Source organism: Stegodyphus dumicola, chromosome 4, assembly GCF_044657685.1.
Source record: "Stegodyphus dumicola isolate Sdum_Otavi_A_Nest chromosome 4, ASM4465768v1".
Taxonomy (NCBI): Eukaryota; Metazoa; Arthropoda; class Arachnida; order Araneae; family Eresidae; genus Stegodyphus; species Stegodyphus dumicola.
The window spans coordinates 178754877-178771960 of NC_140771.1; the positions used below are offsets into that span (position 1 = coordinate 178754877).

Below are 17084 nucleotides of genomic sequence, written 5' to 3' on the forward strand. Positions count from 1 at the left end.
TCAATTTAAAAAATAGCATTTCAAAATATTTGCATTATTTAAATAAATTTACTTATGATTATGTATATGCATAAAACTGGAAAAGTTAAAAACTTTCAATTAATTTTGCACGAACCGAATAGTACTGCATTCAATTAACCTGAATTACATGCAATTGCATATAAAGAATAACATTGTGGCTCAATGCTCCACTACATGGAACACCCAAATTGAATCGCTTCTGAAACCTTTAAATTCAACCGTAAATAGATAAAAATGTCTTTATAATATACTTTGAACTTTTCTGTTTAAACAGTAGATAGCAGCATATCACAAGGAGACACAGAATTTTCATTTATTATGTGTTATTAAAATCCACTTTTTTTTAAGTAATTTTCTCTATTTTTTTAATGATATAAAAAATTTTATTTGGAAAAAAAAATAGGCATAATTTTGCTGGCTGTACTCCAAATTATTTGTCCTATATATATATTTTTTAACCTTTCATACAAAAACCATACGCAGAATCATTGAATAAACCTGGGTGTTCCATTGGCGGGAACACTGTGCCTTTAGCAATCTCATACGGTTACGAATCAGAACATCTGTGCTTAGGAGAGAACATCCGTTGTTTACCTTTTCTGTTTCTGTTGTTTTGGGGGAGGGGGATGAATTCAAACAAAGCAGTATTGAGGGGTGAGGTGTGTTTTATGTTATGAAAGCCCTAATATTGGCATCTTGAATTTTTTGGGAGTAGTTTTTAGGAGGGAATTTTATTAGTAGCTTGACTCATCTTTATTTAGACCTGCGTGAATTTTTTGCTGTCGCTTTTTAGTCTCATTCCCGTTTATTTTCAATAATTGTGTAGATATTTTTCGTGTATGTATATATTATAGGCTTATTTTTCTTTATTGTTAATATTAATCATAGTTAATTATTTTAATCGTAGTGTGCTTCCATCAAAAAGGTGTGACTTGCTTTGAACAATTTGACAAAGCTAAGAAATAGGAAAATTTGTAAATATCTTTGTATATAAGACTTGTGTATATAGATATTTATCTCATTTATCCATATATACAGTCAAAAGTCGTTAATTCGGACACCCATAATCCGGACCTCAAAGCTAAAAACTTTCTGCGCATGCGCCGCGTTGACACATGCGCATAGGTGTTTACGTGTGCGCATAAGACTTTTTACGTCTGCACATATGCGTGTGCGCAAGTGCAGAATACGTTTTCGCGTGCACGTTTTATGTATAGCGGACGGTATAAGCTAAAATTACTTAATTGTCTATTTCAGTTAATGTTGATGATTGCGTTGTTCCTTAATTTTCGAATTGTATCTGGCTTATTATTTTTTGCAGACTGTAAGAGCAATACTATAAAAGTAAACTTGAACTTTCGATTATGTCAAAAAGAATTTTTGATTCTGGAGCTCCCAAAGGATCGTACAAAACGAAAGTATGTTTCGATGTCCATCAAACAAAAAGTGGAATTGCTGCAAAAAATGGATAAAGACATGAAGAATGTGACAGAGAGGTTAGTGAAAACGAAAAAATTTCGATTGACAAGTTAGTCGGTATTCTCGGCACAGCAATTAACGGGAGACTTGAACAGCGGAACTTTGTAACTGAACGAGAAATTATGTCTGTTTATAAAATTCAAGAGAAAGTATTATCACATAAATCGAAGCAACTTAATCAACTTACATTGAAAGAAATGTTTAATAAAGTAAACAAATAAATATTAAGCTTTTTCTTTTTGTAAATTTTGATACCCTTTAGATCATAATTGTTCTTTATTTCATAGATTACGGTTTCATATTTTTAATTTTAGAATTTCTGCATGCCATCTTACGAGATTTAAACTGATGATCTATAATCCGGAATTGCCGAAGTCCCGACGAGTCCGGATTAACGACTTTTGACTGTATTCATATATATTCAAGAACATTGTTTATATCCAGGAAACTATATATACAGCCATAATACACAGTTTTTTCATTCTTATACAAATGCTTCTACTCATTTTCATGCTTCACTGCAATGCTCGCTTAGTCGCACTTTTAAAAGCTCTGGCAGCGCAGTGTTCCACCTCATGGAACACCCACAGAATTAAAACGGTTAGTGCAATTTTTACAAAATTTTACCAGTATACTCCTTTAGTACTAAATAGACTGCATACAACTTTTTTTGTTGAAATTCCGACGTTAACGCATAGTGCGCCGCAAAGGGTTAAGCAATAAGTCAGATAAAAATAAGAAAATCAATAGTCTATTTTAATAAGTTACAATAAGCGTATTCTTGATATGGGCTTATAAAACACAAACTAATTTAATAGTAAATATAATAATGGCAAATTAATTATTCTTTTTGGAACATTACTCGTTGCTTATACTGGTTTGCTGAAGTTTTGTTCTAATGCATTTTAAATAATCCAATGCTTTTAATGTACATTGATATGAATGTGAGTGGTTTTCATTAGAAAAAATTTTAATAAGTTTGATTTTCTTGTGTGCACATGCTTTACATAATATACATTATATTACTTTGCTCAACGCAATGTAACTACAAGCAGTAACGAAGAGTTGAGTTAAAATTTCCATATTTTATTACATAAATAATTAAAATAACCTACAGCATAACATCCGAGTTTCTGAAATGTAACCCACAACTTTTCTAGGAGTTACAAATTTGAATAAAAAAAAAAAAAAAAAAAAAAAAAAAAAAAAAAAAAAAAAAAATAGCAGTAATTAAATAATAAAAACGAAATACTAATAAGAAAAGAAACACGGAAGTTTTTTTTTTTATGTTTGTTTAATTTATTTTATTGTTTTTGGATATTTATTGTTGGCGAATGGTTAAGTTGTCGTTGGCAAATGACACATAATAAAGAAGAATGATCTGTATTATTTATTATTAAAAATGCATATAAATTTGCTCTAAAATAGTATCAGTCTTACACTAAATGTTGTCTAGACAGTTGCAATGATATTTTAACTTGATTAACATATCAAATACAGTTTCCTTTTAAATAACTTCGTCAGCAATCTGAAGAACCTTTTCGAATCATCACATGATTTTGAATAAAACTTGGATTAGTCCAATTTAAAAAATATTTAGAATTACCGAAATAATAAAAGGAATCTTATTTTATTTTCTTTATCAAAGTACTACATTCTTTAGTCAGCAAGAACTGATCATAAAATTTGAGCCTTATGCCCAAGATTCATAGGTCTAAGCAGTAAAAAAGGCTTGTCCCTCTAGAGAAAATCTTCACATATTATGGAAAAGATTTTGCTAGAGATCATTATTTTAGACAAAAACATCTTTTTAAATTTAATCTCTTATATTAGAGATCAAGAATTTTACCATAATTTTATTTTCACATATGCAGATGATCACCATGTTTTTAACTTCCATAGCATAAATTAAAGAAATACACATAGCAATTTCAACCATGAACATATGACTTAAGAGAAATTTGTTTTGACATGCTACGTGAAGGAATTACTAAATATTGATTGATTTTACATTTATGTTAAATGACAGTGATTTAAAAAAAAATAGCTGTAGATGTGTAAAAAAAACTGTACTTGTAAACGAACTTCTGTATTTCTAAAGGAAAGCTTAAAATGGTTCACAATAACGGATGGCTTTGATCATTCATTAAAGTCATCGTAGGTACATTCAGTTTGCGGTTTTGAAGAACTATATTCGAAAATGATATGATAAAAAGTCGAAACTAGTCTTTTTACTGAGTACTTTTCTGAGAAAGAAAAATATCCTAAAAAAATCTGTGCTGTTAATACATTTTGGGATAACTTCCTGAGAGGAATTCATTGATAATAATAATATATAGAATCCATTAGGTGCTTAAAGCCATGAAATGGGTAATTTTAACAACGCACTTGGCAGGATCAGTCATGGTCAGTTTGGTTTTTTAAATACGGGAAAACTATAAAGACTATCTACCCAAGAGGAGGGATTCCTTCGTGGAGGATATTCTGAAGAAAGCTAGCGTATTACACATGAGGAAAACCACGAAAACCAACCATGCAGTCAGCCCGTTCACCTGAGATCGAACTCAAACCAGGCCGAACTGCCAGTATTCAGAGGTCTTAACTGTTCAGCCTTTGGAGGCCTTGAATACAATCATGAATCTTCAAACTCATTCAGCTGGATGTGCTAATAATTCTATATATTCTCCTCTCTTAAAGACTAAACTTCGAATCATAGATCTTTCAGTTTACTAGTTGGGTCTGCTACTACTTGCACCACCAGAGAACGCAAGGCAAAAACGGGTAAGTCTTTATAAATGTACCAGCACGGCAGCATTATATGATTTGTTGGACATCTTAACTTCGAAAATTATATGGAATGTATTTCCAAATGGATATTATGTTTGATTATTTTTTAACTTGTTGATCTGAACTGATCATCGCCTTTTCAATCCAAAAAAAAAAATTTGCATTATATCTAGATGCTATATAAATCATTTTATCTACATACACTAAGTTATGAAATTTAACTTTTACATTAGTCCTACAGCAAGAAATTTCAAAACAGAAAGTGTTCTTCGACTGCAAAACAGTGGTATGAATATAATAAGTTTCGGAAACTGTATTTACTTATGATTTAGAGCTTTAAAATTGTAATATTTATGAATATATATTTTAATATTTCAGAAGGCATCTTGGCATTGAAATAATGGAATACTAATCCTGAATTCTTAAAAAGTCCTCCAACGAAGGCATCCCTCCTTTTAGGCAGTTAGCTTTAGTATGCTTTGCATTAATCAAATAAGCCAAAGCATACTGTTGTTGTAAAAAAATATTGTACTTATCTTTATTTTTTGTAAAATTCTGAATGCTTGAATTTTTATAATACATAGAAATAGAGATAAGAAACTAAAAAAATATTCATAATTTACTAGGATATATAAACAATATAATCATCGTTAAATAGATTTTTAATAAGAATATTTTGGAAAAAATAAATGACTAATGTATACTTCTACGTCGTACTTCCTAAGAAGCCTGTTTGTTTTAATTGAAAATGATGAAACATTCTTGAATCATCTGACTAAGAAGTGGAATGCTTTCGTGGAAGATTTTGAAAGGAAACTTGGCTCATAATTGTATTTCACATAGAGAAATCCTAAAACGTTCCTATGTAGCCAGGCTGTACACCATGATTCGAATCCGTATCGAAGGATCAGATTTTGTGGTCTTATTCAGTTGGCCATCAGAAGACCCAGTTTTGTAGAAAACTACAAGAATCGAGTCATTAAAGAATTTGCTATTACATTGCATCGGCTAAATAATTTTCCTGTCACATAGATTTAAAACTTCTAACATAGCATGCAAAGTCATATTTTCCTAAATAGATATGGGCTAGCCAATGGTCGAGTGGTAATATTGTTGAACACTGTAGTTCGACTGAGACTCAAGTTCTGGCAAACAGGTTGACTGCATGGACGCTTCGGTGGTTTTCCTTCTGTGTAACGTCAATATCAGTCAATTTCCCTTGGGCATCCTACGTGGTGTAATGGTAGCACTCTCAGCGCATATTCGAGAGATCCAGGTTCGAATCCCGGCGAGGGCATTGCTCATTTTGCATGTCCTTAGCATAAAAGAACTTAATCACTCTACAAATTGTCTTTCTAAAAACAATATCTGTTTTCATATATAATATTTTACAAAGGGGATTTAAAGAAAATTTAATCAGTTATTCTTTAAATTTTGCTTTAAAAAAGGTGTATATAATGTGTTTCTCTTCAAGGTATGCTATTTAGATTACTTCTTATCTTTCTTGTAAAATAATTACAAATAAAACTCATATATTTAAGATTGTTTGATATTCAAATCATATATTTATTTATTTTGAGACATCTTAAAAAATCTGATGCATACACCACATGACTTCCTTGCATGCCAAATGAATTAAACGTAATTTTTGCTAAACTTCATTTAAACCTATTTCATTTGAAAATGAGATATGATCTTCCATTTCAAAATGCCCCTTTGGCACTGCCGATCACAATAAAAAAGGGAGGTGCACAATTAGATATTATACCAATCCCATACAGAAACTTTCAACATTCTATGGTTAACAATTTTTTAATTATGCGATATACATGCATACATACGTACTAAAATATGTGCACTAAACTAGTCATAAGTCCCAAATATAAAATTTCAACATTTTTTGGTGAAGTTATGCAATATACATACGTGTAAATGTCATGATGGAACTAATAAAAATGGAAATTTTCTTTGAAATATGAAAAATTGAAATTTTTTGTGATTACAATACTTTAATTATTTCTCACAAGTCAAAACGGTGTCATAACTAACTACTAATAAATTTATGATGCAATCTAAAGAATTATTTAAATCTAATACATTAAACCGGAATAAACTTAAAATATTTGAAAATTAAATATAAACATAATATTGAAATTAGTTGCGAATAATTTGTATTCGAAGAATTGGAACACGAGAGAAAAAAAAAAAATCTCACAAATTCCCTTTGTATATTAGAAAGTATTTTCTCAGAAAATAACAGTGAAAATGCAAGATTAATTTTTTACCATTATCGAAGCAATTACTTAAAGAAACTGGAAATTTAAAGCATTTTACATAGTTTCTCTTACTGACGTATATTGACTAATTTTCTGTATTCGGCACATATCTTGATTAAGGTACGAGTCATATACAGCATATGTGCTAGTATGCAAATTATAAAGTAGCCAAATGGGAGATAAATTAGCATTTTAGCAACCAGTCCTGTGACGAAGATACCACAGGGAGAAAAACTAATTTCACTCGCCAAATTCAACGGAGAGGAGAATTAGCTTAATTATATCCACATGGTAAAGGGGGGGCCCACTCTTGAAGTAGTTTGAGAAGCTCTAGAAGTACTTGCCGTTTTTGTGACAGACTTGGTGAGTACACACAATTATTTTTTATGCCGTTTCCTGAAAAAGGCAGCTCGCAGGGTTAAAAAGAATACGTTAAATAACATTACTGATGAATGCCATAACAACCGAAAAAGAAGTGGAAAGTTGAACAAAACGCAGCTGAGGATATTTCTGAAAAAGAAGCAGAAGAAAGATTAGCAAATGACGATTCTAAAGATTAACCAAAAACAACAAATACACTTTTAAAACGATAAAGACGTATAACTGATATATTTTGACATATGTTTTCTCAACACAGAAAATCTGCAGAAATTACATCGAAAAATTTAAAATGAAATCTTATTTTGAAGGATGGTTTAATGAATTAAATATCCCTAGTTTTGAACAATTACAACACTTGATCATTGCAGGCCAGCTAAAGAAAAAAACACCTCCTGAAGTGAAAGAACATTTTATCAGAAATAAATAATCTGTTGCAGCTTGCCAAAAAGTGCAATTATTTTGAAAATGTGAGACTTGGCATGAAGAAAATGGACTTTCTATTGGAAGAGGGGGAACATACTTTAAACATGTTAAATTTGTTCCAGAAAGAAAATTTAAACTTCTCAGTCTTAGAAACATTATCCAGATTAAAAATAGAAACTTTGACAATTCTAGATTTACTAATTCCAGACAAGCAAGAAAAATTTCTATTCATTGTTACAGTTGTGGATATCTAGGTTTCATGCAAACAAAGTGCCCTAAGTGTAATAAGTTAAAAGAAGAAATACAACGCTCGTGAAATGTGTAAAATTGTACGCAACTGAATCATCGAATCTACTGACAAGCTCCATTTTTTTTAACTGTCTATGGAGAAAGCAAGGTTTTGCACCGATACAGGAGCATAATTTCGTGTTAAGGAACATGAGGCATATGTTAGCAAAAAAGAAACACAGACGTCTTCTGCTGCCCAACATTTTTGGTCCGAAAATCACACCTTCAATTTTTCTGCTGCCAAAATTATTCAAAAAAATCTTCCATCAGTGAACTGGATTTTCTAGAGGCATTTCACATTAAAAAAAATCTTTCTGTTTTAGTTAACGATCAAACTAAATTTCTTGATGGTACTTTTTATTAATTTTGGCATGTAATTGTTTAATGTAAGATTTGTATTTTAATTAAATTCATTTTGTTAAATGTACAAAGTTTATTTTCAAATTTAAATTTCGTGAGTTACTGTATATTTCGGCACATAAAATTTCATACTACATTTTAAAATTTTTAAGTACATTCGCCGAATAACACGCACCCTTTTCTTTAACAAGAAATATGAAAGATACATGTGCAACGCTCTTATTTTTTGAAGTCGTTCTTTCGAAGATTTTCCCCAGGCTTTCAGACTATGGTATACTGAATTAACAAGTGATAAAGGGGAAAATAACAAAAGCACAAAAAATGGTTTACATAAAACAAGAAGTCATCAAAAATCTCACCTCAGCATAGTGCTTTCCCACTTAGCGGACAGCATAACAATTAAAGCCCCTGGTTAATTTTAGAAGAAAGAAGGTGGGACAGAGCCAAAATATAATTTTCCAAATGGTGTTTTCATTCGTGTTCACGAAAAACGAGAGATGGATGAAAACGCTGTGAAATTATGGATAAGAAATGTTTGGCAAAAGCAACCTGTTGCCTTAAAGACTCCAGAAAGATTTAGTTATGGACATGTTCATATCCCACCTAGTGGCTAATACAAATAAATTGCTGAAAGAGTGCAATACAGACATTGCTGTTATCCCAGACAGATTAATGCCATTAGTTCAGCCTTTAGATGTGTGTATAAATAAAACATTCAAAGAAAATTTAAAATGGTAGTGAAATGCATGGATGTTAGAAGGGGAAAAAGCATTTAAAAAGGAGGCCAAGTAATTAAAATGTAGTATAGCTAACAATACAGATATGGCAAAAGATGGTTATTTATTTATGGATTAGAATAACAGTGCTGGTGTAGAAGAAATGGAATTTGTTGATATATTGGAAGACAAATACAACAAACTTTTTATGTTGCCCCATAACGAAAATTTTTAAATTCATAAGCTGTCATTTCTTTCAAAACTTCTGTACATGTAGAAATCTAATTTTTTCATTCTTATCTTTTCCTTATTTTTAAATCTATAATTTCTATAACCAGTGTATAACGAAGAGACGTAAATTTTGGTCACATTTCTTAAAAGAATTAATAAAATTCCTTTCTTCTTCACTTTTTCTTGCATTAAAAGTGCATGTTATACGGCAAAATATTCACTACTTAAAATTTTCGGCCAGCTGGTAAAAAAAATGCTTTATATTTTGCACACTGAATGTTTTGTTTAAAATCAACATTTCTAATAAGCAGAATTCTAGACGAAACATTAAGATCTCACTATTATAATCTACCATTATGTACTGACTAAAAACTTTTCTTATGATAATTTATGGTTCTTTAATATTTTTTGTTACCAAACAAATTTGTAGTATGTCTTTATAACAATAGATGGTGCTCTTGCCTCATGATTCAATTATGGTTGTTATGGTAACAAAATTTTCAAACGTGTGAGTTATGCGTTCTTTCTTTTTCGTTTTTTATTGCTTCAGTGCTTGGAGTGATGTGTGCATAAATGCAGTGTCATCACATAGACAGCATTTCTTCTATTTCAAAGTGTTGTGTAAAATAAATGATACAGTTTGCTTTGTTTTTGTGAACTTATTCTTAAACATTTTTGGTATGTGTGACCACAGAAGTGAATCAGCAAGCCGGATATCTGTGATTTATTTAAATTAGCTTCCAATTCGTTTCTGTTTGAGGTGGCGACATCGAAACCAGCAATGTGTTGGATTAATAATCTGCATAGTGCACTTTTGATTCGATTTGTGGATTATGGGTGTGTCATGGTGTAGTGTAGAAACCTCAGCATTGGGGTGAGTACATTCCAATTTCCCCCTCTTCTTTGCTAAAGTTAGTATAATATTTATTGTTATTCATAATGGCTGATTTGAAACCAGTTTTAACTAAAAAGAAAGTTCTAAATAACAACGTTTGAAGGCAAGGTAAATTCGAATCTGGAACAAGAACAAATTTTAGAGGTAAAATTGTTCGAAAGGAAACTAAATGCTTTTAACAGTGAACTTTGTTCTATCTTTGAGGAAATATTTTTGTTGTTTCCTGAAAGATTGTGATACATTCTTTATGGGACAACAAACAATACAAGAAACTTTAGATGAATTATGGATAACTATAAACAAAAAGTTAACAAGTAGTGTAGCAAAAGTAAATTCGTTTGATGTTCAATTACCAAAATTAGAACTTTCTTCGGCTGATCTTTGGAATATGGTAACAGGTAGTTTGGCGACATTTTGGAGGGGATAAAGGTTACTACCTAAGACTTTGGTAATAATGTGAGAAGCACTCAGTTCCGATTACGCATTATTTTGTGTGAGGGAAATGAGAGATCATGAGATATGTCATGTGACATTAATGGACGAATTACAGTTCTTTAATCGGAATAGGGGGTAAATTTGGAAAAATTATTTTGTGTTAAGCTTCATTGTGTGTTGCGTGAAATAGTGTTGATTAATTTTCGGATTGCATGGCGCTATGTAAAGTGGATTCTAAATTTTTAATACATAAAAATTAATAATAAGTTGACTACTGGATTTCGGATTTAGAAATTAGCAGTAGTACTGCAGCTGATTGGAACTCTTTCTGTAGGGAAGTGTGCTTGCCACATAATGAAGATGATTAGGTAAGTTAGTATTTTTAATCATTTGAGGATATTATTTTTATGCATTGTTTTAAATGTAAGGAGTAAATAAATTTAAATGGTATTATTGGAAAATTGTTATTAGCAATGATTTAGTTAGTAGTAATTAGGATTGTAATCTAATTTTTATTAATTTAATGTATGTGCTTATTTTAAGTAGTGTTTTTTAATTTAGTTATATTTTAATTTAATGATCGTGATTTTGTGAGTTATATGTTTGTAGTATTTTGGAATACGTTTGAGTATTTTCATGCATTTTCGTGAAATTTTTCTAATTTATGAGAAAAAAGCAGTATACATGGATAGAGAGAAGAGTGTGCGCAATGCCATTTTTGTGCAATTCTGGGATGTTCTTTTAAGTAAAAATAAGTCGACGTGTACATGTTTTAGTGATATTTTAATTAAATGATAGTTATTTTGTGAATTTTATGTTTGTAGGAATTTGGTATACGTTTCAGTTGAAGTAAACGTGTATGGAAATAATTTAAATATTTGACACTAAGTATTTGTAACTATTTTTAATGTTTGCGTATAAATTCGTTGCTGACGTTTATAATATAATAGATAATTTAGAGGTAAAAGTTTTTGGATATTTTATTTATTTTATACTTGGAAATGTTCATTCTTGGAAAGGGTATATCCTTTTTCGCGATCAGGTAATTTCATATATGTTCTTTTTACCGGACTTAAAGATTCGCAAAATCTTAATGCATTTTCGTGAAATTTTTCTAATTTATGAGAAAAAAGCAGTGTACATGGATATAGTGAAGAGTGTGCGCAATGCCATTTTTGTGCAATTCTGGGATTTTTTTTTAAGTAAAAAGAAGTCGACGTGTACATGGTTTAGTGATATTTTAATTAAATGATAGTTATTTTGTGAATTTTATGTTTGTAGGAATTTGGTATACGTTTCAGTTGAAGTAAACGTGTATGGAAATAATTTAAATATTTGACACTAAGTATTCGTAACTATTTTTAATGTTTGCGTATAAATTCGTTGGTGACGTTTATAATATAATAGATAATTTAGAGGTAAAAGCTTTTGGATATTTTATTTATTTTATATGTGGAAATGTTCATCCTTTGAAAGGGTATATACTTTTTTGTGATCAGGTAATTTCATATATGTGCTTTTTACCAAGTTTAAAGATTAAGAAAATTTTCCTGCATTTTCGTGCAAATTTTTGTAATTTATGAGAAAATAGCAGTGTAGATGGATAAAGTTAAGAGTGTGTGCAATGCCATTTTTGTGCAATTCTGGAATGTTTTTTTAAGTAAAAATAAGTCGACGTGTAAATGGTTTATGTGTATGTGCTATTCTGAAAAACGTGCAAGGAGTTTGCGATTGTGCACTTTTTCCCATAGACCTGTTATATACTAGACGGAGCATCGCCATTAAAAACCGGGTGAAAAAGCGGCACAGGAATGAGCTGCAGGAGTTTGGGCATGAAATGGAACTGAACCCAGACTTTGGCGTACTATCGCCATGGTTGGTGATTTTTCCCCCTCTTTTCTTTCAGTTCGAAATGCGAACTTGGAAAGATGTCATTTCGCATTGTCATTGCCGCTGAATTTGCAGAAGAGGTTAGATCGATAAATACCAGCCAAAATTAATAATTTCCCTAAAATTGGACGCTTTATTTTAAAATTTAAGCCAGACAAATAATCATACTAGCTTAGCAGCACAAAGGTAGACAAAGAGAAAAAAGACAAAAACAGAATGAGACGAAGCAGTGTGCAATAAATACAACATATCGGAAAAATGGTAATAGGAATAAATAATGTACAAATAAAATAAATATAAAAAAAGATTTTTTTCATTTAAAAATAAATAAATAAATAAAAAGTGATTTAGGCAAAGTATTAATACATACTAAAGATAGTGGATGAAAAATAAAATAATTAAAAACTTAAAAATAAATAAAATTCATATATATATATATACTTATTGTAATGCATAAACAAGGAGCAAAGATAATTTAAGAAATGATTTTGAATGAAAAAGAGATTAAAATAAAACAGGAAAATTATAAACCTAAAATGAAAAAAAATAAATAAAAAAGGTTTTTTTTTTTACATCCATATATTACATCCATATACGGAGCACAAAAGTACCATTTTTGAAGTCCGAAACAATGCGCGTACACGCAAAACACTTGCTTCTCACAAATTCTCCATAGAACTGTAATGGTAAGGAAGATCCGCGGGAAATATGATTTGGGAAATGTTCCAAATGTCACGTGGTTCCCATTCCTGTTCCCCTTCAGGGTTGCCGTTTCTCTCTCCAGTACATTACAGCTCTATGCTTTTTCCCAATTTTGCAGTTAATATTTGTCATGATTAGGCAGTTTTGTTACATAAAATTTCTATCATAAGTGTAATTCGACTAGTAGATTGTTGGAAAAAGTGTTGAGTAAATAAAAAGAAAAGAAATATGTCTTTACTTCGTGAAGACAAAATGGCCGCGAAAAAAAAAAGTAGAGTGTTGCTGTAGCAGAGTTGGTCGCCAAAAAATTGCAAGTTACCATAATCCAAAGATCAACCCTTTCTTCCTTTACAGAGGAAAATATAGAAGAATGGATTAGTTTTTATGATTCACACAATTACATTTTAAAATGCAAGTGACGTACATTATGAAATTTTTTATTTAAAGAAGTAAAAGAAATTCAATTAAAAGAGTCTTTAAAAAAATTAAGGGTAAAAGCTTACAATTGGATGCCCCTTGTTTTTTGGCGATTCTTTTTTGATAGCAAGATCGGTGCCAGGAAGCCACAATTTCAAAATACCAAAATAAGAAGTCAAAGAATTGCACAAACTTTGTGTCCATGTACATATCGATCTGTTCCCACTTAAAAAAACATCCTAGAATAGCACAAACTAGGCTTTGCACACTGCCTTAAATTTGTCCATGTACACATCAATCTATTTTTATTTAAATAAAATCAGGAAGCTAAAACAAAGTTAAAAACTATCATGGGAACCAGAAGTGAGGTTTCATCGCCAAAATTAAAAGAAAATTGTCGCTAATCGAAGGGGCTCCCAATTCTACACTAGAGCCAAACTGAGTTACCAAAAAATAATCTATTGTGGGTGAAAGTGTAGAATTACCCACTGCTTGGCACGATTTTAAGAATTGCACATACTCGGTATCCATGTACACGTCAACCTATTTTCATTAAAAAAAAATCCCAGAATTGCACAAAAATGGCATTGCGCATCGCCTTGACTTTATCCATGTACACATCAACCTATTTTCACTTAAAGAGTCAAGCAAAATTGACAAAAATCCAATTCTTCTTACTCTTGTAAAAAGTGCCAAATAAATAAGTGTGCGATTCTGCACTTTACCCCTATTGTGATTTAATATAATAATGTCTTCAGAAAACCATAACTGAAAATGTGCTGCTTTATTGATATTTAAATTTTAATTCAAAATCTACAATTCATTACATTTAAAATATCATTCTAATTACAAAAATCAATAAAACACTGCCTATTTAAAACTAAAGGAAGAATAAATTCAGATGAATTTAATATGATATGCTTAAATAATTCAGATTCGTTTTGTTTATCATTAATAAGATTATAGCAATTAAGACATTAATAAACATTTAATAAAAGAATAAATTAAAATCTGATGTACAATCAAATAAGAAAATCAAAGGTCTGTTTACATTTTGTTGGGACTGCTGTTGATCTGCGAAAGGATTATAGTCATCCAAACCTGTTTGGTTGACATTTGTTTGATTCGTCACTCTAGTAACAGCAGGATCCTAAAGAGAAAAAAATGCACTTTATTAAAAGATGCCTTTACGCATACTTGATGAAAAAAGCCTTGAAAGTAATATCTTTAAATTGGTACAATGAATGACTTCCGAGAATTGTCAGTATTTGATATCGCGCACAGACAGAAGGAAATAACTGGTTAAGTTGTTTTTCTTTCGTTCATACAAAAATTAGTTTGCATTTCACATATTTCCAAACTATAAATAAGCATACTTATTAAACAAATTAAACAGATTCTTTACATACAGTCAAGTTTACCTGTTAAGTAACAAATGATGAAAAAAACACAATCGTAAAATAATTATCAGAAAGAAAATTATATAAAAACTAATAATCTGAATTCGTTACATATAAATAATACTTACTGAAAAGGGGCTGCTAGCAAAAGGATCCGCGAAAGGATTAGCGTCAAAGCCTGACATATTTGTTATATTAATTTTAAGAAAAAAGTACAAGAATACCGATTCAGATTTTTATATATTATTGGGGACTTTGTTCCTGTCTAGTCCGATTATCGCTGTTTTCAGTGACTCACAAACGCACGAAATTTGATTTACACACTCATTATGAACATCTGCTATCACTTAGATTCAGCGCAATGCCTACAGACAAAAAGAAGTGTTGTATGCGCAAAATCTTTCACATTATCTTTCTCTCAACATACTTTGCTCTCTCACCCAATGATGCCCGATTGTTTTTTAAAAGGACAGTAAATAGTTAAATTTTAAAAACTGTTTAATAGAACGGTAAGAGGAGTTTAAATATTATAAATTCATCACTTTTTAATTCACATATAATACTCAGCATTATATTAAATAATTATTTTTTAACTTCCAACAATAAGCCCTCTTAATGAAAAAATGTGAGCGTATTCCATTTTTATTAAAAACTGTTCTATGTATATTAAATATTATAAATTTTTTTGCGTAAATTTTCCTGATGCATATCAGAAAATTTAATCTTGATAAAAAGTACATCTCAACTTATCCTTGTTGTTCATGTGTGACTTCGTAGAGATGAATTGATATGGCCCGGTGAAGTGTAAATTTTGCTTATCGGATGATTAATAGCAGTAAGCTTACGTTTTCAGTTTTCTTGCGTGAAATTACCGAATTTTTATAGTCTAAAAAACACAGAAAACAATCATAATGCTGGATAACTGTCTTAAACGTTTTCGGATAGAATTGTAGCCAACATATAGTTGACATATTTTAAATAGCCAACATGTAGTTGACATATTTTAATGTGCTAACATTTTCTTTTGGCTGCATTTTAAAAAAATCTATGATTATGAGTAATTAAAAAACTGTAGTTTTTTATTTATAGATTATTTTCGAAAGGGCAAAAAAGGATGCAAATTCAAGTTTTGTTTTAAGAATCTGATGGCAGGTGTATAAAACGCATTTCATGTTACTGATTTCGAAATTTAAAATCGTTTATCTCGTTCCTTATTAGTTCTTCTACAGACTGTGAAGTAAAACAATGTATGTAAAAAAAGAATTTTAAGAACTATAGGATTATACTGGAACTTTTATGCGTTAGAGTTACATTTCAAGGAGATATATTTGTAAGTCATAAAATCTCTGGTATATTATGCTTTTTCTATTGGATAATTTGAAAGCTGTGGCTGAAAATTTATCAGTAGTGAGAATTTATTGTGCTTCTTCAAGAGAGCCATAAATTAATTCTTCTGTATTTTCTTGGTCATCAAAATAGGTTAGAAAGATAAAGTTTGGTACTATTCCGTTACAGCATCATCAGTTAAAATGTGCCCCCCCCTTTTTTTTGCCAACATTTGTTGCCAAGTTAACTTGGCAACAAATGTTGGCAATAATAATAGAGTTCAAAAGATTAAAAAAAAATTAGTTTTGTAAAAAATAAATTTTTCTTTTTATCTAGAATACTCTACAATAAATAAAAAATAAAACGAAATTCAATGTAAACAGATGGCATAAAGTTACAAGTATCATTCAGTATCATAGAAAAATGTTCAGTTTTTGAATGTAACTGACAGCACATAAATTCTATCAAATACAACTCTAAATGATCGCGAGCAGTGCCCTGCTGATGTTTATTTCTCAATTTAGCACTGTCCCACAATAGCTCCACAGTTTGGATATGGCATCCAGTTTTGGGGTCTATAAAATTATAATCGGGATTCAGTGAAATGTTCATATCCAGCATTTCTTAATTCTTTTTTTTTTTTTTTTTTTTTTTTATATCCTTTCCAACAATCTGAAAATATAATGCTGCCATCTGCATTGCTTTTCTGGCATAAACTCCAAATACCCATTGTTCCAAAAGAACACGTCCTTGTTTTCTTCTTTTTGTAAAAGACTTTAAAGTAGCTATTCCAATCTATTGTTGTATTATGGCTGATTTCTAACTGAAGTTTGCAAAATTCAGTTGATGTCAATTCTTGATACCAGAGACAGATAAAATGCCATTGAGGAAAGGAAGATGCAAGTCTTCAAACCATGTTTTGGTTCTCAATCCTTTTTTTTTTTTTTTTTTAACCACAGCAAGAACGTACATATCAACACCATATAGAAGCTTTGTTTGAGTCAAAAGTTGACTTCATCAAATGATTTTGATAACCGTCTTCTGGTATGAATTATTC

At 30.4% G+C, this 17084-nt stretch overlaps 2 protein-coding genes across 5 annotated transcripts in view; one reads left to right on the plus strand and one right to left on the minus strand.

The window, feature by feature from the left end:
- Window positions 1-15103, minus strand: part of Scamp (secretory carrier membrane protein) — a 96370-nt gene extending 81267 nt beyond the window's left edge. Inside the window, exons 1-2 of one of the 3 annotated variants that reach the window (XM_085815846.1) lie at window positions 14830-15103; window positions 14353-14451 (exon numbers count right to left, since the gene is read on the minus strand). In XM_085815846.1, the coding sequence (XP_085671972.1) occupies window positions 14353-14451; window positions 14830-14886 (156 nt within the window). In that variant the 5' untranslated portion in view covers window positions 14887-15103. The remainder of the gene's footprint in view (window positions 1-14352; window positions 14452-14829) is intronic. The other 2 variants (XM_085815845.1, XM_085815847.1) reach the window with 2 other exon arrangements.
- Window positions 15104-15435: 332 nt separating this feature from the next.
- Window positions 15436-17084, plus strand: part of rb (adaptor related protein complex 3 subunit ruby) — a 107130-nt gene continuing 105481 nt past the window's right edge. The window contains exon 1 of one of the 2 annotated variants that reach the window (XM_035365860.2): window positions 15436-15536. The gene's annotated coding sequence lies outside the window, so the exon portion shown is untranslated. The other variant, XM_035365861.2, reaches the window with a different exon arrangement.